At 42.9% G+C, this 24,455-nt stretch overlaps 2 protein-coding genes across 2 annotated transcripts in view; one reads left to right on the top strand and one right to left on the bottom strand.

Annotated features, from left to right (window-relative positions):
• Positions 1–24,455, bottom strand: part of LOC110523692 (prosaposin) — a 34,982-nt gene that overhangs the window by 7,875 nt on the left and 2,652 nt on the right. The window lies entirely within an intron of this gene.
• On the top strand, positions 18,386–23,802 carry LOC110523686 (eosinophil peroxidase-like). The gene is made up of 13 exons (XM_021602604.2): positions 18,386–18,436; positions 18,663–18,822; positions 19,417–19,601; positions 19,742–19,874; positions 20,086–20,215; positions 20,342–20,548; positions 20,697–21,060; positions 21,338–21,498; positions 21,714–21,972; positions 22,097–22,267; positions 22,469–22,706; positions 22,835–23,111; positions 23,191–23,802. Exons 2-13 carry the CDS (start codon positions 18,665–18,667, stop codon positions 23,203–23,205), a joined length of 2,298 nt encoding a protein of 765 aa, XP_021458279.2. The 5' UTR covers positions 18,386–18,436; positions 18,663–18,664; the 3' UTR covers positions 23,206–23,802.

Here is a 24,455-nt window from a genome sequence, read left to right as displayed (position 1 = left end):
CAGCCCAATCCAGAAATCTGGCAGTGGATTCAGATTAAATTCCATTTAATCTGTTCAGATATCGGTAAGTGGATTGGAGGCAGGGCATGAAAGGGATAATGAATCCAGTGGTTTGTGTCATCCATTTCAGGAAAGTACCTGCGTAATTGCGCGCCCAACTCACTCAGGTTCTTCGCTATATCACATTTGACATTGTCTGTAAGCTTGAGTTAATTTGCACACAAAAAAATCATACAATGATGGAAAGACCTGTGTGTTGTCCTTGTTAATGCAAACAGAGAAGAGCTCCAACTTCTTAATCATAGCCTCAATTTTGGCCCGCACTTTGATTATAGTTGCAGAGAGTCCCTGTAATCCTAGATTCAGACCATTCAGGCGAGAAAAAACATCAGTGTTTTTGAAGAAATGGTGCTCGGTGGCTTGTATGCGAAGCAGTAATTGTTTCATAACATCTCCTGCCATGTCACTGATACATCCTGAAACAGTGTTGTTTGATGAAGAAATTGTCTGTATAGTTTTTTTGGCCTTTCCCCCCCAGCATTGTCCCAGCCATATCTGCGGGCCAAAGGAATAATTAAGTCCTCCATAATAGTATGTTGCTTGCCTGTTCTAGACACTCGGTAGCTCACCATATAAGACACTTCTAGCCCCTTCTTATTAATTGTATCTGCTGCTTTTATACATGTCTTACTACTTGAAAGTCGTCTTAGTTCTCGCTCAAAAAAGTCCTGTGGCTTATTTTTCAAATTGGCATGTTTTGTTTCTAAATGTCTGCGCAAGAGTGAAGTTTTCATTGAGTTGTGAGATAGTACTTTTGCACATATATCACACTGTGGCTGAGGAAAGGCACTACTCCCAATATAAGTGAACCCCAAATCAATGTAGTTCTCATCATATTTGCGCCTCTTCGATGGTCCAACATCCCTGTCTGTTGTTCGGTGCTTTCCCGTGTAAGGTGCAGTAGCTCTTCGGCTGCATCAGATTCACAACTGTCAGTGTCCATGCCAGCTGTGCTAACAACAAATGTAGAATTACTGATGCTAGCATTGAATGTGCTCGTCGAAGCAGAACCATTTGGGTTGTCGACAGGTGCAGGTGTAGTACTGCTGGTAGTAGCAGTACTCCCAGTAGAGCTGGTACGTGTCTCTATGAACGCAGGCCTTACTTTTTTGAACCGTTTGTCAATCTTTGAGCAAAAGGAATTGAGCAGCAGCTACATTTGGCTACATACGGACCGTTGGTGGAATTCCCGCAAGAGAGTAACGGTTAATGTGATTGGATGTTAATTATTTGACTAGGCTACCTGTATTTGACATTGTGTTGTTATTTCGATGAACACTAAATTGTTTCATTTTATTTTTGGCAGTGAAACGAGGCTACTTAGGAGAGAAGAAAACTTCACCCAAATGTACAGCCATGTTGGAAAATATACACTACCGTTCAAAAGTTTGGGGTCACTTAGAAATATCCTTGTTTTTGAAAGAAAAGCTATTTTTTTGTCCATTAAAATAACAGAAAATTGATCAGAAAGACAGTGTTGACATTGTTAATGTTGTAAATTACTATTGTAGCTGGAAACGGCAGATATTTTAATGGAATAACTACGTAGGCGTACAGAAGCCCATTATCAGCAGCCATCACTCCTGTGTTCCAATGGCACGTTGTGTTAAGAAATGTTTGCAAAAAAATAAATGACATACCTTATTTACATAAGTATTCAGACCAATTGCTATGAGACTTAAAATTGAGCTCAGTTGCCTCCTGTTTCCATTGATCATCCTTCAGATGTTTCTTCAACTTGATTGGAGTCCACCTGTGGTAAATTCAATTGATTGGACATGGAAAGTCACACACCTGTCTACATAAGGTCCCACAGTTGACAGTGCATATCAGAGCAAAAACCAAGCCATGAGGTGGAAGGAATTGTCCATAGCGCTCCGAGACAGGACAGTGTCAAGGCACAGATCTGGGAAAGGGTACCAAAAAATGTCTGCAACATTGAAGGTCCCCAAGAACACAGTGGCCTCCATCATTCTTAAATGGAAGAGGCTTGGAACCACCAAGACTCTTCCTAGAGCTGGCACGCCGGCCAAACTAGGCAATCGGGGGAGAAGGGCCTTGGTCAGGGAGGTGACCAAGAACCAGATGGTCACTCTGGCAGAGCTCTAGAGTTCCTCTGTTGAGATGGGAGAACCTTCCAGAAGGACAACCATCTCTGCAGCACTCCACCAATCAGGCCTTTATGGCAGAATGGCCAGACCGACGCCACTCCTCTGTAAAAGGCATATGACAGCCTGCTTGGAATTTGCCAAAAGGCACCTAAAAACTCTCAGACCATGAGAAACAAGATTCTCTGGTCTGATGAAACCAAGACTCAACTCTTTGGCCTGAATGCCAAGTGTCACATCTGGAGGAAACCTGGCACCATCCCTACAGTGAAGCTCGGTGGTGGCAGCATCATGCTGTGGGGATGTTTTTCAGCGGCAGGGACTAGGAGTCTAGTCAGGATCAAGGCAAAGATGAACGGTGCAAAGTACAGAGAGATCCTTGATGAAAACCTGCTCCAAAGTGCTCAGGACCTCAGACTGGGGTGAAGGTTCAGCTTCCAACAGGACAACAACCTTAAGCACACAGCCAAGACAATGCAGGAGTGGCTTCGGGACAAGTCTCCGAATGTCATTGAGTGGCCCAGCCAGAGCCCAGACTTGAGCACGATCAAACAGCTCTGGAGAGACCTGAAAATAGCTGTGCAGCAACGGTCCCCATACAACCTGACAGAGCTTGAGAGGATCTGCAGAGACTAATGGTAGAAACTCCCCAAATACAGGTGTGCCAAGCTTGTAGCATCATACCCGAGAAGACTCGAGGCTGTAATCACTGCCAAAGGTGCTTCAACAAACTGAATAAATGGTCTGAATACTTTGTAAATGTGATATTGCAGTTTTTTTTATAAATGAGCAAACATTTCTAAAAACCTGTTTTTGCTTGGTCATTATAGGGTGTGTGTAGATTGATGAGAAAACCAATTTAATCAATTAAAGAATAAGGCTGTAATGTAACAAAACATGGAAAGAGTCAAGGGGTCTGATTACTTTCCGAATGCACTGTATATAATTTGGGACTAAGGGTGATGTGATTTAAAAAATATATATTTTCTCACCGGGTGAGGAGGGGTGTTGACAAAAAAGTATCCCTTGCTACAGAAGCTATGCTGGTCTGCTAGTACAGAACTAGTAAAGGCCCAGTGCACTACTTAATTTTTTTATTTTTTATTAATAAAATATATATATATATAATTTTGTAATTCACATTTTGATAGGTGTACAAAATCGAGCACACGGCCATGTAATCTCCATAGACAAACATTGACAGTAGAATGGCCTTACTGAAGAGCTCAGTGACTTTCAATGTGGCACTGTCATAGGATGCCACCTTTCCAACAAGTCAGTTAGTCAAACTTTTGCCTTGCTGAAGCTGCCTCGGTCAACTGTAAGTGCTGTTATTGAGAAGTAGAAATGCATACCGTGTAAAAATCTGGGTTTGGCAGATGCCAGGAGAACGCTAATGCATATTGCCAACTGTAAAGTTTGGTGGAGGAGCCATAATGGTTTGAGGCTGTTTTTCATTGTTCGGGCTAAGGCCCTTAGTTCCAGTGAACAGAAATCTTAACACTACAGCATACAATGACATTCTAGACTATTCTGGGCTTCCAACATTGTGGCAACCGTTTGGGGAAGGCCCTTTCCTGTTTAGGCATGACAATGCCCCCATGCACAAAGCGAGTTCCATACCGAAATGGTTTGTCGAGATCGGTGTGGAAGAACTTGACTTGCCCGCACAGAGCCCTGACATCAACCCCATCGAACACCTTTGGGATGAATTGGAACGCAGACTACGAGTCAAGCCTGATCGCCCAACATCCATGCCCAACCTCACTAATGCCCTTGTGGCTGAATGGAAGCAAGTCCCCGCAGCAATGTTCCAACATGTAGTGGAAAGCCTTCCAAGAAGAGTAGAGGCTATTATAGCAGCAAAGGGAGGACCAACTCCATATTAATACAAGAACAATGTCATAAATCGATAGAATGAATGCTACAATCCAGTTGACACTTGTAAAGTTCTCTGTCATCTCTGCTTCTTTCACGGAGCAAAGGCCTGGTGACAAAATGCAATAACTAAAAGCAAAACAGGAATGATTTTCCATGCAAAGTTTTGACCGGTTGTAAGGAAATGGAAAGCTGTAAAAATGATGCAACATGTTTCTGATAAGATTTACGTTCGGCTTGTATGCATAGGCTAGATTGTGTGGTTGAAATAGTCTACTATCAGCTTTTATGATGTTGATAAAAGTAGCACCTCTGCAGATGGTATCTAACTGTGTATTTGCATTCTTCGCAAGATGCTGAAAGAAATCAATCATCTTTCTCCACTCCTGTTCCCAATTCCAAATTTTGCCTGCATTTGGTGTATCATTTTATGCAAGAAATGTATAATTCTGCAGGAGTTAATCGGCTCGGCATTCAACACCATAGTACCCTCCAAGCTCGTCATCAAGCTCGAGACCCTGGGTCTCGACCCCGCCCTGTGCAACTGGGTACTGGACTTCCTGACGGGCCGCCCCCAGGTGGTGAGGGTAGGCAACAACATCTCCTCCCCGCTGATCCTCAACACTGGGGCCCCACAAGGTTGCGTTCTGAGCCCTCTCCTGTACTCCCTGTTCACCCACGACTGCGTGGCCACGCACGCCTCCAACTCAATCATCAAGTTTGCGGACGACACAACAGTGGTAGGCTTGATTACCAACAACGATGAGACGGCCTACAGGGAGGAGGTGAGGGCCCTCGGAGTGTGGTGTCAGGAAAACAACCTCACACTCAACGTCAACAAAACTAAGGAGATGATTGTGGACTTCAGGAAACAGCAGAGGGAACACCCCCCTATCCACATTGATGGAACAGTAGTGGAGAGGGTAGCAAGTTTTAAGTTCCTCGGCATACACATCACAGACAAACTGAATTGGTCCACTCACACAGACAGCATCGTGAAGAAGGCGCAGCAGCGCCTCTTCAACCTCAGGAGGCTGAAGAAATTCGGCTTGTCACCAAAAGCACTCACAAACTTCTACAGATGCACAATCGAGAGCATCCTGGCGGGCTGTATCACCGCCTGGTATGGCAACTGCACCGCCCTCAACCGTAAGGCTCTCCAGAGGGTAGTGAGGTCTGCACAACGCATCACCGGGGGCAAACTACCTGCCCTCCAGGACACCTACACCACCCGATGTCACAGGAAGGCCATAAAGATCATCAAGGACATCAACCACCCGAGCCACTGCCTGTTCACCCCGCTATCATCCAGAAGGCGAGGTCAGTACAGGTGCATCAAAGCTGGGACCGAGAGACTGAAAAACAGCTTCTATCTCAAGGCCATCAGACTGTTAAACAGCCACCACTAACACTGAGTGGCTGCTGCCAACACACTGACACTGACTCAACTCCAGCCACTTTAATAATGGGAATTGATGGGAAATGATGTAAATATATCACTAGCCACTTTAAACAATGCTACCTTATATAAATGTTACTTACCCTACATTATTCATCTCATATGCATACGTATATACTGTACTCTATATCATCGACGGTATCCTTATGTAATACATGTACACTAGCCACTTTATACTATACTATGCCACTTTGTTTACATACTCATCTCATTTGTACATACTGTACCCGATACCATCTACTGTATCTTGCCTATGCTGCTCTGTACCATCACTCATTCATATATCCTTATGTACATATTCTTTATCCCCTTACACTGTGTACAAGACAGTAGTTTTGGAATTGTTAGTTAGATTACTTGTTATTACTGCATTGTCGGAACTAGAAGCACAAGCATTTCGCTACACTCGCATTAACATCTGCTAACCATGTGTATGTGACAAATAAAATTTGATTTGATTTGATTTGATTTAAGGCAATGTGAGAGGTTATAGACCTACAGTCAGTGTCCAAATTTCAGTTTTCATTTAACCCATCTGAACAGTTCCCCTTCATACAGTTCCCCTACATAGAGTTCCCTTGATGTGCCATAGGCCTATATGAAGTCCTCCTGTTGTGACTGTATAATTTGTATACCCCTCACAACCATCACATATAACATAGCTGGCACTGCTATCATCTCTTTTACCACTTCACCAAATCACTTTCATGGCATTCCCTCCCTTTATTTTTAACTATCCATTCCACAGCTTTTCTATTATTGAATTAAACTCTGACATTGTCCCCTCTTGATCAACTTGAACTTTTTCCCATTCCCTAAAGCGTTTGGCGATTTGCATGTAGGATCTTTGGTGCACATAGCCTACATTTAAGGCATGCTTCAGTTCGGCTGGCGGCTAGCCGAAGTCAGCTATGCAAACCCAAGGAGTGCGCTAGCATACTCCCGAGAGAGAAAAAAGCGGCAATAGTATTGTTTTTCTATTTTGAGATGACGTCATAATTAATCTAACATACTCAAGAAATCTGTCATTAATTTTGACGTTTTTGCAGAGATCTTAGTCGCGCAATTTTACATCTAACTAAGATGTTATGTGCAGTATTTCTCAATTAAAAATGTGCATGAAAATGAGTCATCTCTCGTTGAATGACAATAAAGACTTTACTGAAGAATCCTACTGTTCACCAATCAGCTACCGACTTCGGGTTGGTCCAAGAAAAAATGGTGTGTGCCTGAAGTCCTAAACGAACAATAATGTCACAACATGTCATCATAATATATGTACAATCTCTTCTGAACTGTTTCGACTGGAAAGCATTCAATGCCTTTAGGCCCTAATAATGCGTAGGATTACGTACTAAATGCCAGTTAGCCTAAAATAACGAAAGAAAAACCTCAATGTAGCCTATAAATTGCCTAAAAATGATACATTTATGGATTTTTTTAAGGTATTGTTTTCTCTTTATTCAACCCAGCCGTCACCCACCAGCCCTTCATCCACATAATATTTCATGACTCTAAACCTGACCGACTGCGGGTTATGAGTTAACCCTTGCATCACTAAAAACTAAGATAGCTACATTATTTTCATGGTGTGTTGACCTCTTCTACTCTATACTGATAGAATCTTGGGTTGAAAAAAGACATGGCATACTACATATCATAAATTCTTCTTCATGTGTGATGGTGCAAAGTATCCTCTACCCCTAAAACTCAACTCTGGACCTCGAAGCCGGTTCCACTGCTTGTTTTCATTGTTCCCCTCTAATCAGGGACTGATTTAGACCTGGCACAATAGGTGGGTGCAATTAATTATCAGATAGAACAGAAAACCAGCACACTCTGGACCTCGTAGAGTAAGAGTTGAATACCTCTGTGAGTCTAGGCTAATGTAACTTTATCGAATGAAGAAACTACTAAGTCTTGGCACCTTCCATGTGATAACATCAGGAAGTGTCACTCTCTGAAATCAAGATGAAAATGTTTCAATTTCTTAACCAGGTCCAAAGCATTGGTGTGGCTGTTTTATTTCAAATGACATTAGTCATGCTAATTACCTTAGTCATGTTAATTACCTTTGTCATGTAAATTATCGTCATAATTGAATTGCCTTTGGCATGTTAATTACCTTATCATGTTAATCACCTTGGTCATGTTCATTTCCTTAGTCATGTTAATTACCTTGGCCATGTTAATTACCTTGGCCATGTCAATTACCTTAGTCATGTTAATTACCTTAGTCATGTTCATTACATTAGTCATGTTCATTACCTTAGTCATGTTAATTACCTTAGTCATGTTAATTACCTTAGTCATGTTAATTACCTTAGTCATGTTAATTACCTTAGTCATGTTCATTACCTTAGTCATGTTAATTACCTTAGTCATGTTAATTACCTTAGTCTTGTTCATTACATTAGTCATGTTCATTACCTTAGTCATGTTAAGAGTTAATGGTCTTACTTCCCTATGTAGGCCGCTTCTCAAGTAAAAGTTTCTGTGTGGAAACAACATTAAGCAAAAGCATGATGACAACAGACTAAAGCCATACATAGATGTAGGATCTTAATTTGAGCCAGCTTGCTACAGCAAGACAATAGTCGTGCAGGGAATCAAATACCATGATCAAATAGGCACTAAAGTAAAATTGCAAAAAATGTGGCAAAGAAATAAACTTCATGTCCTGAATACAAAGTGTTATGTTTGGGGAAAATCTAAATGTTCAAGCATGGTGGTGGTTGCATGATATTGTGGCTATGCTTGTCACCAAGACGACATTGAACGTTGCTGAGTGGCCTAGTTACAGTTTTGACTTAAATCTGCTTGAAAATCTATGGCAAGACTTAAAATGGCTGTCCAGCTATGATCAACAATCAACTTGACAAAGCTTGCAGAATTTTTAAATTAATAATGGGCAAATATCATACAATCTAGGTGTGCAAAGCTCTTAAAACTGAAGTCCTAGGAATCAGGCCACTAATAGGCTGAAGGAGATGCGGTGATAAGTATTTGGCGTGACCTTGACCATGGGGGGGGGGGGGGGGTCCTCTGAATGGGAGACTAAGATATCCAACTAGAACTAACGAGACGGGATGGCTAGAATCAGATGACTGAATCTGGCCGTTTTAACAAACACCATTGTAAATACAACCTATATTTATGTTTATTTTATTTCCCTTTTCATACTTTAACTATTTGCACATCTTTACAACTCTGTATATAAACATAATATGACATTTGAAATGTCTTTATCATTTGGAACTTTTATGAGTGCAATGTTTACTGTACATTTTTTATTATTTCACTTATGTTTATTATCTATTTCAATGGAAACATATGTTTCCCATGCCAATAAAGCCCCTTAATTGAAATTGAATGAGAGAGAGAGAGAAAAGGAGAGCGAAAGAGAGAGAGAGCGAGAAAGGAAGGAAGGAAGGAAGGAGAGCGAGGAAGAAAGAAAGGAAGGAAGAAAGATAGGAGAGCAAGAAAGAAAGGAAGAAAGATAGAAGGAGAGCGAGCAATAGATAACGATAGAAGGAGAGTGAGAAAGAAAGAAATAATAAAGAGAACGAGAGAGCAAATCAAGAGAAATAGAGAGAGTGGTTGTTCCAGCATGTGTTTGTCAGAGTATGCATGCACGTGTTTCTCATGTCCCTTGCTTGTTGATCCCCAGGCTGTGGTATGAAAACCCAGGTGTCTTTACCTCAGCACAGAGGGCTGCCCTGAGTCGTGTCTCTTTGGCTCGGATCATCTGGGACGACACTGGCATTACAGTTGTGTCCAATGACCCATTCAGCCAACCCGAAGACAAGAAAAAAAACATTAACTGCAACAGTATCCCGCAATTAAACCTCCGAGCCTGGAGAGAGAGACAGCAGAACCAGAACCAGGAGGAGGATCAGGAGCAACAGCAACAACAACAACAACAACAACAACAGCATCAGCACTAGTCAGACCAGGACAACGAGGTAATTGGTTCAACATCAGTTAATAACTCAATACTTCTGCACCAAGGTGACATTTAATCCATCAATAACCCATTCACCCCTCTCTCCAAACATCACCCTCTTTTTCTGTATTCCTTTCTAGATCCCCTGATGTGAGGCCCCCCGGACCCCAAGGACCCAGCAGCTCTCTGTCTTCTCTGTCCAGCTGGCCGACAACTTCCTCACACTTAACAACGTTACAGTAGTCTGCCCGGTTGTTTACAACACAGGGGGCGTTATTAACAGGGGCGTTATTAACCACCTGCACAATACCTGGTATCTACCACTTTCCCTTCTTCTGCACAGTGGTTCATAGAGCGGACCTGTGGCGTAACAATCAGTTGTGTCAATGCCCTTCGGTCAACCAGCTGATTCTCAGGAAATCTGATGCACAAGGTCAATTAACTACAGTAGTAAGGCTTCTTGTCATTTTGAACAGGATTTTTTAAAGATTTCTTTGCATTCTGCAAACTGATCATTTGGTGTTTTAGGTGTTGTTGATTTATTCTATGACAAAAAAAAAGTCAAGGAGTGCTGTAAGAATTGTCATGTATTTGAGTTGTGTGAAAGAATGCAAACAGAAGAAAAAATAGCAAAAAGTTTTAACTTTATAAAGTAAATGTATTAGTAGACAGAAACTGCTGAATTCCTCAAAAATATAATTTGTTTATTATCAACGACTGTAACTGTATTAGGTTATATTCCTAGCCTATGTTCAAGTCAGTTATGACCAGACTTTTTAAATTAAAGATTCTGCACACTTTTGTACTGCACACACTTTTGTACTGATTAAATTGTGTACTGCATCTGTATCCAAATGTATTTTTTTTATGGTTTATTTTTCTAATATTTTATTTGAATGAAATACTGTATTTGTGTGTTTTATTGCATAAATATACACTGCATCAGAAAATTAACATAAAAATGATGTAACTAATTGTGGTACACTGGTCAGCTGTTCACACGCACCTGCCTGCAATTGCTAATAACCAATGATTTGTATATACACTATGACTGATAGGGGTTTTGAAGACACCGCACCTCCATCTTGGCACTCCCCAACCATTAAAAAACATATTTTGGAAGATATAGAAATGCATTTATTACTGTCTACATTTGTTTTTGACAAATGTTATTTATTACAGACACTTGTAAATTATATTATGTGAGCTAAACATAAAAACAAATAAGAACTATGTTTAAAACATTTTCCTTAAAGTATTATTTTTAAAGTTCTAATGTTAATCTCCCATCTGCACCAAAATCATACTTAAATACATGTTATTTTGTTTATGAAAAATGTCATTCAAATATTGCAGAGGACTACTTCTTCTGGGGAGTGTCAATCATAGCGGGAAGTACAGTGCCTTCGGAAAGTATTCAGACCTCTTGACTTTTTCCACATTTTGTTACGTTACAGCCTTGCTCTAAAATTTATTAAAATTGATTAAATACCTTTTTTCCTCAGAAATCTAGACATAATGACGAAGCGAAAACAGGTTTTAATAAATGTTTGCAAAAAAAATAAAAAATGACATACCTTATTTACATAAGTATTCAGACCAATTGCTATGAGACTTAAAATTGAGCTCAGTTCCCTCCTGTTTCCATTGATCATCCTTCAGATGTTTCTACAACTTGATTGGAGTCCACCTGTGGTAAATTCAATTGATTGGACATGATTTGGAAAGGCACACACCTGTCTACATAAGGTCCTACAGTTGAAAGTGCATATCAGAGCAAAAACAAAGCCATGAGGTGGAAGGAATTGTCCATAGAGCTCCGAGACAGGACAGTGTCAAGGCACAGATCTGGGGAAGGGTACCAAAAACTGTCTGCAGCATTGAAGGTCCCCAAGAACACAGTGGCCTCCATCATTCTTAAATGGAAGAGGCTTGGAACCACCAAGACTCTTCCTAGAGCTGGCACGCCGGCCAAACTAGGCAATCGGGGGAGAAGGGCCTTGGTCAGGGAGGTGACCAAGAACCAGATGGTCACTCTGGCAGAGCTCTAGAGTTCCTCTGTTGAGATGGGAGAACCTGCCAGAAGGACAACCATCTCTGCAGCGCTTCACCAATCAGGCCTTTATGGCAGAATGGCCAGACCGACGCCACTCCTCTGTAAAAGGCATATGACAGCCTGCTCGGAATTTGCCAAAAGGCACCTAAAAACTCTCAGACCATGAGAAACAAGATTCTCTGGTCTGATGAAACCAAGACTCAACTCTTTGGCCTGAATGCCAAGTGTCACATCTGGAGGAAACCTGGCACCATCCCTACAGTGAAGCTCGGTGGTGGCAGCATCATGCTGTGGGGATGTTTTTCAGCGGCAGGGACTAGGAGTCTAGTCAGGATCAAGGCAAAGATGAACGGTGCAAAGTACAGAGAGATCCTTGATGAAAACCTGCTCCAAAGTGCTCAGGACCTCAGACTGGGGTGAAGGTTCACCTTCCAACAGGACAACAACCTTAAGCACACAGCCAAGACAATGCAGGAGTGGCTTCGGGACAAGTCTCCGAATGTCATTGAGTGGCCCAGCCAGAGCCCAGACTTGAGCACGATCAAACAGCTCTGGAGAGACCTGAAAATAGCTGTGGAGCAACGGTCCCCATACAACCTGACAGAGCTTGAGAGGATCTGCAGAGACGAATGGTAGAAACTCCCCAAATACAGGTGTGCCAAGCTTGTAGCATCATACCCGAGAAGACTCGAGGCTGTAATCACTGCCAAAGGTGCTTCAACAAACTGAATAAATGGTCTGAATACTTTGTAAATGTGATATTGCAGTTTTTTTAATATAAATTAGCAAACATTTCTAAAAACCTGTTTTTGCTTGGTCATTATAGGGTGTGTGTAGATTGATGAGAAAACCAATTTAATCAATTAAAGAATAAGGCTGTAATGTAACAAAACGTGGAAAGAGTCAAGGGATCTGAATATTTTCCGAATGCACTGTATATAATTTGGGACTGAGGGTGCTGCGATTTTAAAAAAAATATTCTCACCGGGTGAGGAGGGGTGCTGACAAAAAGTATCCCTTGCTACAGAAGCTATGCTGGTCTGCTAGTACAGACTAGTAAAGGCACTACTTTGCACTACTTTAATTCAGCCTGGCTGAAGCTGCCTCTGTCAACTGTAAGTGCTGTTATTGTGAAGTGGAAATGCATACCGTGTAAAAATCTGGGTTTGGCAGATGCCAGGAGAACGCTACATGCCCGAATGCATAGTGCCAACTGTAAAGTTTGGTGGAGGAGCCATAATGGTCTGGGGCTGTTTTTCATTGTTCGGGCTCAGGCCCTTAGTTCCAGTGAACAGAAATCTTAACACTACAGCATACAATGACATTCTAGACGATTCTGGTCTTGCAACATTGTGGCAACAGTTTGGGGAAGGCCCTTTCCTGTTTAGGCATGACAATGCCCCCGTGCACAAAGCGAGGTCCATACAGAAATGGTTTGTCGAGATCGGTGTGGAAGAACTTGACTTGCCCGCACAGAGCCCTGACATCAACCCCATCGAACACCTTTGGGATGAATTGGAACGCAGACTACGAGTCAAGCCTAATCGCCCAACATCAATGCCCAACCTCACTAATGCCCTTTTGGCTGAATGGAAGCAAGTCCCCGCAGCAATGTTCCAACATCTAGTGGAAAGCCTTCCAAGAAGAGTAGAGGCTATTATAGCAGCAAAGGGAGGACCAACTCCATATTAATACCAGAACAATGTCATAAATCGATAGAATGAATGCTACAATTCAGTTGACACTTGTAAAGTTCTCTGTCATCTCTGCTTCTTTCACGGAGCAAAGGCCTGGTGACAAAATGCAATAACTAAAAGCAAAACAGGAATGATTTTCCATGCAAAGTTTTGACCGGTTGTAAGGAAATAGAAAGCTGTAAAAATGATGCAACATGTTTCTGATAAGATTTACGTTCGGCTTGGATGCATAGGCTAGATTGTGTGGTTGAAATAGTCTACTATCAGCTTTTATAATGTTGATAAAAGTAGCACCTCTGCAGATGGTATCTAACTGTGTATTTGCATTCTTCGCAAGATGCTGAAAGAAATCAATCATCTTTCGCCACTCCTGTTCCCAATTCCCAATTTTGCCTGCATTTGGTGTATCATTTTATGCAAGAAATGTATAATTCTGCAGGAGTTAATATTAAGGCAATGTGAGAGGTTATAGACCTACAGTCAGTGTCCAAATTTCAGTTTCTATTTAACCCATCTGAACAGTAGGCTACATACAGTTCCCTTGATGTGCCATAGGCCTATTTGAAGTCCTCGTTTTGTGACTGTATAATTTGTATAGCCCTCACAACCATCACATATAACATAGCTGGCACTGCTATCATCTCTTTTACCACTTCACCAAATCACTTTCATGGCATTCCCTCCCTTTATTTCTTTTCTATTTTGAGATGACGTCATAATTAATCTAACCTACTCAAGAAATCTGTCATTAATTTAGACGTTTTTGCAGAGGAGATCTTAGTCGCGCAATTTTACATCTAACTAAGATATTATGTGCAGTATTTCTCAATTAAAAATGTGCATGAAAATGAGTCATCTCTCGTTGAATGACAATAAAGACTTTACTGAAGAATCCCTACTGTTCACCAATCAGCAAAGAAATGGTCTTAGACTTCAGCTACCGACTTCGGGTTGGTCCAAGAAAAAAATGGTGTGTGCCTGAAGTCCTAAACGAACAATAATGTCACAACATGTCATCATAATATATGTACAATCTCTTCTGAACTGTTTCGACTGGAAAGCATTCAACGCCTTTAGGCCCTAATAATGCGTAGGATTACGTACTAAATGCCAGTTAGCCTAAAATAATGAAAGAAAAACCTCAATGTAGCCTATAAATTGCCTAAAAATGATACATTTATGGATTTTTTTAAGGTATTGTTTTCTCTTTATTCAACCTAGCTGCTACCCACCCGCCCTTCATCCACATAATATTTCACGACTCTAAACCTGACCGACTGCGGGTTATGAGTTAACCCTTGCATCACTAAAAACTAAGATAGCTACATTATTTTCATGGTGTGTTGACCTCTTCTACTCTATACTGATAGAATCTTGGGTTGAAAAAAGACATGGCATACGACATACCATAAATTCTTCTTCATGTGTGATGGTGCAAAGTATTCTCTACCCCTAAAACTCAACTCTGGACCTCGAAGCCGGTTCCACTGTTTGTTTTCATTGTTCCCCTCTAATCAGGGACTGATTTAGACCTGGCACAATAGGTGGGTGCAATTAATTATCAGATAGAACAGAAAACCAGCACGCTCTGGACCTCGGAGAGTAAGAGTTGAATACCTCTGTGAGTCTAGGCTAATGTAACTTTATCGAATGAAGAAACTACTAAGTCTTGGCACCTTCCATATGATAACATCAATAAGTGTCACTCTCTGAAATCAGGATGAAAATATTTCAATTTCTTAACCAGGTCCAAAGCATTGGTGTGGCTGTTTTATTTCAAATTACATTAGTCATGCTAATTACCTTAGTCATGTTAATTACATTTGTCATATAAATTACTGTCATCATTTAATTACCTTTGTCATGTTAATTACCTTATCAAGTTAATCACGTTGGTCATGTTCATTTCCTTAGTCATGTTAATTACCTTGGCCATGTTAATTACCTTAGTCATGTTAATTACCTTAGATATGTTAATTACCTTAGTCATGTTAATTACCTCAGTCATGTTAAGAGTTAATGTTCTTACTTCCCTTCTCAAGTAAAAGTTTCTGTGTGGAAACAACATTAAGCAAAAGCATGATGACAACAGACTAAAGCCATACATAGATGTAGGATCTTAATTTGAGCCAGCTTGCTACAGCAAGACAATAGTCCTGCAGGGAATCAAATACCATGATCAAATAGGCACTAAAGTAAAATTGCAAAAAATATGGCAAAGAAATAAACTTCATGTCCTGAATACAAAGTGTTATGTTTGGGGCAAATCTAACACAACACATCACTGAGTACCACTCTTCATATTTTCAAGCATGGTGGTGGTTGCATGATATTGTGGCTATGCTTGTCACCAAGACGACATTGAACGTTGCTGAGTGGCCTAGTTACAGTTTTGACTTAAATCTGCTTGAAAATCTATGGCAAGACTTAAAATGGCTGTCTAGCTATGATCAACAATCAACTTGAGAAAGCTTGCAACATTTTTTAAAATGGGCAAATAATGGGCAAATATCATACAATCTAGGTGTGCAAAGCTCTTAAAAACATACCCAAAAAGACTAACAGATGTAAAAGACTAACAGATGCACCAAAGGTGCTTCTACAAAGTATTGACTCAGAGGTGTGAATATTTACTGTATGTAAATGAGATATTTCTAATATTTCATTTTCAATACATTTTAAAACATTTCTAAAAACATGTTTGTCACGCCCTGACCTTAGTGTTCTTTGTTTTCTTTATTATTTTGGTTAGGTCAGGGTGTGACATGGGTGATATGTGTGTTTTTGTCTTATTCTAGTGTGTTTTTACTGTCTAGGGTTTTTTTAGATTTATGGGGTTGTTTTCATCGAGGTGTTTATGTTGGTCTATGGTTGCCTAGATTGGTTCTCAATTAGAGGCAGGTGTTTATTGTTGTCTCTGATTGGGAACCATATTTAGGCAGCCATCTTCGTTGGGTATTTCGTGGGTTATTGTCTTTGTTATGTTGCACGTTTGCACATTGTTTATATAGCGGTCACATTCATCTTAATCATTTTGTTGTTTTTTTGTTTACGTGTTCTTCTTGTTCTTCATTAAATAAAGAAGAATGTATTCTAACCACGCTGCGCTTTGGTCCCCTCACTACGACGATTGTGACAGAATAACCCACCAACAATGGACCAAGCAGCGTGGTAACGGACAGCAGCAGCAATCAAAGGACTTGGGAGGAGATTCTGGGCGGCAAAGGACCCTGGGCACAGCCAGGGGAATATCGCCGTCCCAAAGCAGAGCTGGAGGCAGCGAAAGCAGAGAGGCGCCGGTATGAGGAGGCGGCACAGCGGCGCGGCTGGAAGCCCGAGTGGCAGCCCCAAACATTTCTTGGGGGAGGGCACACGGGGAGTGTGGCGAAGTCAGGTAGGAGACCTGCGCCAGCTCCCCGTGCTTACCGTGGAGAGAGAGGGTGTTGTTCCGGGCAGGCACCGTGTTATGCGGTGCAGTACATTCCAGCTCCTCGTGTCGGCCGGGCTAGAGTGGGCGTCGAGCCAGGTGCCATGAAGCCGGCTCTACGCATCTGGTCTCCAGTGCGTCTCCTCGGGCCGGCATACATGGCACCAGCCTTAATCATGGTGTCCCCGGTTCGCCTTCGCAGCCCAGTGCGGCCTATTCCACCTCGCCGCACTGGCCTGGCTACGAGGAGCATTCAACCAGGTAAGGTTGGGCACGCTCGGTGCTCCAGATCTCCAGTGCGCCTTCTCGGTCCGGTCTATCCGGTGCCATCTCCACGCACCAGCCCTCCGGTGGCAGCCCCCCGCACCGGGCTTCCTGTGCGTCGCCAGAGCCCAGTTCTCCCTGTTCCTCCACCCCGCACTCGCCCTGGGGTGCGTGACCTTGGCCCAGTACCACCAGTGCCGGCACCACGCACCAGGCCTACAGTGCGCCCGTCTGTCCTGAGCCGCCAGAGCCGCCCGTCTGTCCTGAGCCGCCAGAGCCGCCCGTCTGTCCTGAGCCGCCAGAGCCGCCCGTCTGTCCTGAGCCGCCAGAGCCGCCCGTCTGTCCTGAGCCGCCAGAGCCGCCCGTCTGTCCTGAGCCGCCAGAGCCGCCCGTCTGTCCTGAACCATCAGCCTGCCAGGAGCTGCCAGAGCCGTCAGCCAGCCAGGAGCTACACTTCAGTCCGGAGCTACCCCTCAGTCCAGAGCTGCCCCTCAGTCCGGAGCTGCCCCTCAGTCCGGAGCTGCCCCTCAGTCCGGAGCTGCCCCTCAGTCCGGAGCTGCCCCTCAGTCCGGAGCTGCCCCTCAGTCCAGAGCTGCCCCTCAGTCCGGAGCTGCTCCTCAGTCCAGTGGGGCCCTTTAGTAGGGTTGCCAGTCCTAGGTTGGCGGCGAGGGTCGCCGTTCCTAGGAGGCCACAAAAGCGGACTAAGACTATGGTGGAGTGGAGTCCACGTCCAGCACCCGAGCCGACGCCGGGAAAGAGGCCCACCTGGACCCTCCCCTTTAGATTAGGTTTTGCTGCCGGAGTCCGCACCTTTGTGGGGGCGTACTGTCACGCCCTGACCTTAGTATTCTTTGTTTTCTTTATTATTTTGGTTAGGTCAGGGTGTTACATGGGTGATATGTGTGTTTTTGCCTTATTCTAGGGTGTTTGTACTGTCTAGGGGTTTTTGTAGATTTATGGGGTTGTTTTCATCTAGGTTTTATTTTGGTCTATGGTTGCCTAGATTGGTTCTCAATTAGAGGCAGGTGTTTATTGTTGTCTCTGATTGGGAACCATATTTAGGCAGCCATCTTCTTTGGGTATTTTGTGGGTTATTGTCCATGTTATGTTGCATGTTTGCACATTGTTTATATAGCGGTCACATTCATCTTAATCGTTTTGTTTTTTGTTTAAGTGTTCTTCTTGTTCTTCATTCAATAAAGAATGTATTCACACCACGCTGCGCTTTGGTCCCCTCCATACGACGATCGTGACAATGTTTTCACTTTGTCATTATGGGGTATTGTGTGTAGATGGGCAGATTGTAGATTGAATTCAGGCTGTAACACAACAAAATGTGGAATAAATCAAGGGGTATGAATACTTTCTGAAGGCACTGTGCATAATTCAGTCAGACACCTCAGAAATGACAGATGACAGGAGGCGAGGCTTTGCAAAATTATCTATAAATAGAATAGTTAGAGAGCGCACCATACATCTTCAGGCAAGTGTTGACTTCTCAACAAGACTTCCCAACCACAGTTGTATACACTTTTTATGCAGTATGTTTCAATCTTGTCTATTAATCAGGTTCGATTTCTTTTCTCTGTTATACATGGTAATTCTGATCCATGTGCTATGAATCTGTTATTAATATTGTGTAAAAGTAGTATTTTGTGAAAAGTTCTCTCTCACACAATCTGAAAAACAGCTAAGGGCCACATGACATTTCAGAGTGCAGCATGGTTTTTCGAAAGATGATCTGATGAACCCCTTTTTGCTTTTCAGAGATGAAGCCGTTTCCCTCCCTCCTGGCATTGGGGTTGTGCCTGATGTTCAGCCTGCCAGACCTGTCTACAGAGGAAAGCTTGAGTAGCCCATTCATTCAAAGTTCAGTGGAGGAGGCAAAGAGACTCGTAGATGAAGCTTACAAGTACTCCAGAGAAAAGTGAGTGAATCTGACAGTTGTCTTTGTAGATAGCAGCACTAGTGTCACTGTGTGCATTTAGTATAATTGTCTCACTCAGTCGAACAGATGGATTTGTACTAGGGAAGTCTTTCTTATTCCTCTTTATTTGCATTTATTTTACTTTTGTATTTCCTTTAGAAAAAAAATGGTTTCATCATTTCAATTTCTCATAATTTCTAATGATTAGGCCATACAGATTTAATGAAAAGTGAGGCTAGAGAAATAAAATTATAGACCCTCGTTAACTTCTTATTTCAACACTGAGCAACCTAATCAAGAGATACTAGCCTCTTGAGGGAGCCGAAAAGATGTATAGTTCTGTCACAATCAGAGAGGAAGCTGTGTATCTTTTCAATGGAAGAATTAGGACCGAATTTTTGCCACAACCATGTAATTTTTCAGTAAAACTTTTACATTTTTCAGATTTGTATTTTATTTTTGATGAAGGGAAGAGGGGCATCTGTTAAACATGTAATTACATTTCTATGGCATTAGTACTAAATCTGCCTCTGTACTGAGATTTTATTCAACTTCAGGAGCATGTTTCTGTTCATAACTTCATCTTTTTGTCAGGAGTCTGGAGAGAGTGCGTGGGCAGTCCACCAGGCCCTCAGATGTCCTGCACCTCCTGAAGCAGCCTGCCAGGGACACACGCTCTGCTGTACGGTCTGCAGACTACCTGGAGAACACCTTGAGACTGATCCATGAGAAAGTCCACAGCACACACAGGTTGCACAAACGCTCACTCAACGCAACAGGTCAGTAATACACACCGTCATACATACACACACATTCACACTGTAAGGAATTCAGAATACATATTCACTCAGATATAGACACGCACAGTTGTAATAAGTACACGTACAAGTCTTTGTTATCCCTCTCTCTTGTTTCTCAGACCTGCTCACACCTGAGGAGCTAGACACCATCGTCCGGGTAACTGGCTGTGCAGCTCGTGTCAGCAAACCCTCCTGCCACACCACACCCAACATTAACAAGTACCGCACAGCCACTAGCATCTGCAACAACCTGTAAGAGCACCAGGGCATGGCGGGTTTAATACTTCACGCAACAATCTGAAAGCCTTGCACATAGAAGTTGTGTAGAGTGGAATGTAAGGGGAAGTTCATGTTAGTGTACACTATGTCTGAGGTCGGCTGAGTGCATAGGCCCCAGGAGATGTAGCCATATCCCTTGAGTTTCTCAAGTGAAGTTTCTGTGTATTTTCTTCATGCTTATCAGGAAGTACCCTCGTCTTGGAGCCTCAAATACACCCTTCACTCGTTGGCTGCCTGCTCAGTATGACGATGGGATCTCTCGACCCAAAGGCTGGGACCGAAACACACGCTTCAACAACTTTATGCTTCCTCTGGTATGATGACAAAAAATATAGTTGGAATAACTGCTACTATGTTACCACAAGTTATGTATGAAGTAACATAATTGTATTTATCCTTCTCCCTCTGTCCTCTTTCTCTCCTTCCCTTTGTGTTTGCAGGTAAGGGAGGTCTCTAACCGTATCCTGGCAACCAATGATGCTGGTGTTAAGTGCGATAGCAAGTACACACACATGGTCACCCTCTTTGGCCAGTGGAACGACCATGACCTGACGTTCACGCCCTTCTCCCCCAGCATTCGCTCCTACAGCAACGGCCTGGACTGTGACGAGAGCTGTGAACGCTCCGAACCCTGTTTCCCCATCCAGGTCAGTCCCCGCTCTCACATCACATCCCACAGCCTTGACTTACAGCATGCACTACGACTATACAGCCATCTCTGTATATCTTGCCCTTTTCTATCCATGGTCCATGGATTATTAGGTCTTCAAAGTCTGTTATTTCCTCCATGACCAGATTCCTCCCAGAGACCCACGCTTGCCAACTGGCCGAGACAGCTGCATCCCAGTCTTCCGATCAGCGCCCGTGTGCGGCACAGGAGAGTCTGCTTTCAATTTCGGTGGCGTGGCCAACAAGAGGGAGCAGATCAATACCCTTACGGCCTTCCTGGACTTGGGGCAGGTGTACGGCTCTGAGGATGGGTTGGCGCGTGACCTCCGGGACCTTACCAACGATGGGGGCCTGCTGCGTGTCAACAAAGAGTTCACAGACAATGGGCGTGAACTGCTGCCCTTCACGAAAGTGACGGGTAACATGTGTGCCACCCGTCAGAGAGTCACCAACCAAACCAATGCCAAGGAGGTGCCCTGCTTCATTGCAGGTTAGCCTTTTAACTTTGTTTGTCTGAAGAGTAGACCATCTTCTTAATACTGAGTTGCACCCCCTTTTGCTTCATTGCAGGTTAGCGTTTTAACTCTGTTTGTTTGAGGAGTATAGACCAATGTACAGTATATTTAAGTTAAAGTCTAAATATCCTAATGAGGCCACTGCTCAACATTTTCTTCCAGTAACTTCACATTTTAATTAAATAAATTCTTTAAACGTCATGAACAATAGCTGCCCAGACACAGACAAACAAGTCATTCTCTGTCTGCCAGGTGATGCCCGTGTGGATGAGAACATAGCCTTGACATCTATTCATACAATGTTCATGCGTGAACACAACCGCCTGGCCCGTGCCCTGCGTCGTCTCAACCCACAATGGGATGCTGACACACTCTATCAGGAGGCCCGTAAGATCATGGGTGCCTACACCCAGGTACCACAAATAGACACATATCACTGATACTCAGGGTGTGAGTTCCTTCTCTCCACTACTCGTCCAGTGTATACTCTCTAACACACACTCTGTTTCACTCTGCTTCTCATTCTTACACGTAAATATTCCTGAATATTCACAGACACAGCTTCCCTATCACATACACATCTACAAATGTGTGTCTCTCTCACGCTCTTCCTTTCAATCCCTCCTAGGTGTTTGTGTTCCGGCACTACCTGCCGCACATTGTGGGCCCAGACACCATGGCCCGCCAGCTCGGCCGTTACCCTGGCTACGATAAGAAGATTGATCCCAGCATTGCCAACGTGTTTGCTACAGCAGCCTACCGCTTTGCCCACCTGGCCATCCAGCCCATGTTGTCCCGCCTGGATAGCAACTACAGGGAACATGCCAAGTTCCCCAGTGTGCCTCTGTTCAAGGCCTTCTTCACCCCCTGGAGGCTGGTATTTGAGGGTGAGTGGTGGGATATAATCATAGGGATGCTATGTAGACCCCTTGCCAATTGCTAACTAATTCACTTTGATGGTACAAAAGGATAAACATTTAAATATTCAGTTCTCTCTCTGTCCTTTTTCAGGTGGCATCGACCCTCTGATCCGAGGTCTGGTGGGTCGGCCTGCTAAGCTGAACACCCAGGATCACATGATGGTGGACGCTCTGAGGGAGAGACTTTTCCAGTTCGTACAACACCTGGCTCTGGACCTGGGCTCCCTCAACATGCAGCGTGGACGCGACCATGGCCTGCCTGGTACACACCTGCCTTATCCCCTCTACAAACTATACTGATACCACAGATAAATACATATATACCGTTATACTCATATTACAGTTTATCCTTTACGCATGTAAACACCAACTTTAAAATGTCCTTCATCTCTCTCTCTTCCTCAATATAGCTCTGTCAATCTGTTCCATGCACTAATTATTTTCTTTCTGTCACCCAACCTAGGCTACAATGCTTGGCGTAAATTCTGTGGACTCTCAACTCCTACGAACCAGGCTCAGCTGGCTGTGGTTCTGAACAACAAAGACTTGGCCCGCAGACTGCTGAAGCTCTACGGCACCCCAGCTAACATTGACGTGTGGATGGGGGGCGTGGCTGAACCCTTTGTACGAGGAGGCCGTGTCGGGCCTCTCTTCGCCTGCCTCATAGCCACCCAGTTCCAGAGGATTCGCCAGGGAGACAGGTGTGTGTGTGTGTGTGTGTCTGTGTGTGTGTGTGCGAGCTTGCGTATTTGAGTGTGAGGGAGTGGTTGTTTGTCAGTCAGAGTATGCATGTGTGTTTCATGTCCTCATCATGCTTGTTGATCCACAGGCTGTGGTATGAAAACCCAGGCGTCTTTACCTCGGCACAGAGGGCTGCCCTTAGTTGTGCCTCTCTAGCTCGGATCATGTGTGACAACACTGGCATTCTAAAAGTCACCAGTAACCCCTTCAAGATCCCCAATCGTAAGACCAACGGTATCATCAACTGCAACCGTATCCCACAACTCAACCTCCAAGCCTGGATTGTGAGACCAACTAACACCAAACAGCAGGACCAGAACAAGGAGCCGGAACAGGAGGCGGAGCAGTCAGACCAGGATAACAAGGTAATTGGTTCAAAATCAGTTAATAACCCATCGACCCCTCTTTCCAAAAATCACCCTCTTTTTCTGTATTCCTTTCTAGATCCCCCTGAAGTGAGGCCCCCCCGGATCCCAGGGGCCCAGCAGCAACGCCATCCAGCAGCCCTCCGCCATCTCTGTCCAGCTGGCCGACAACTTTTGTTACTTTTTGTGTTTATTCATTCCGAGGCAAAAATCCAAGGAGTAGCCTAAACGTATGAATTGCAATGCATTGATTTGTGCAAAGGAATGCAAAATATTTGATCAAAACGTTTACAAATTCAAAAGCTAAGGTATTACTAAACAGAAAGCGAAACTACTGCTAAATTCCTCTATACACACCACCTCAAAAATATACACATTGGCACTGAACATGTAGGACTACTGTAAATCAGTTAGTAGTTTTAGTAGCACATTTTGTATAATTGTAATTAATTTATTATCAACAAATTTAACAGTATTTGGTTATATTCGTAGCATACGTTCAAGTCAGTTATCATCAGACTTTGTTAAATGAAGCACACTTCCTGAATTGTGTAATGATTTAAATATGTACTGCATTCCTATTTTCTATACTGCTTTTTATGGTTTATTTAACAAATATTTCATTTGATTGAAATATGTTGAATATGTCTAATTGTATGAATATGTACTGCATCAGAAAATAAAAATAAAAATGCACCTCTAACGTTTGTTTGCAGAACGCCATTGTAGCATAGAATAATAAATTGGAAGTTGTCGGTCACTTGTCCAAACGCATGTACAGATTATTTTTGTAGTAAGTTTTATTGGTTTCTCGCAGTCCTAAACTAAACTGTACATCAATTTACAATCATATCATCAATCATAAATAATGATAAAATAGTGAAATCCTAAATAAGCAAAACACTTTTAATATAATGTAAAATATGCAATATATACAAAACAACAATACTACAAAGACAGGAGCTCTGTTCGAATACCCATACCAACATACTGTATACTACATACTAAATGAGTATATACTACATACTATTAGTTCATTTTAGTATACTGTAAATGAACGGTATCGTTTCAGTAACTAGAGCTTCTCCTGTCTACCGTGAAGTTGATGCTTAATGAGTATATATACTACATACTATTGGTTAATTTTAGTATACTGTAAATGAACGGCATCGTTTCAGTAACTAGAGCTTCTCCTGTCTACCGTGAAGTTGATGCTGTTGCTATGATACCTCTTGTTAGCCTGTTTGCATAACAAATGCGATTTCGGGTGTTTTCATAAATTCAAAGTGCGCTCTGGGCGTTTGTAAATCCAGAGCGTTGTCAGATTGTCCGTTGGTAAATCCA

The sequence above is a fragment of the Oncorhynchus mykiss genome, chromosome 5 (assembly GCF_013265735.2).
Source record: "Oncorhynchus mykiss isolate Arlee chromosome 5, USDA_OmykA_1.1, whole genome shotgun sequence".
NCBI lineage: Eukaryota > Metazoa > Chordata > Actinopteri > Salmoniformes > Salmonidae > Oncorhynchus > Oncorhynchus mykiss.
Note: the sequence above shows the minus strand (reverse complement) of the source record. Positions and strands in the feature narration are given on the sequence as shown.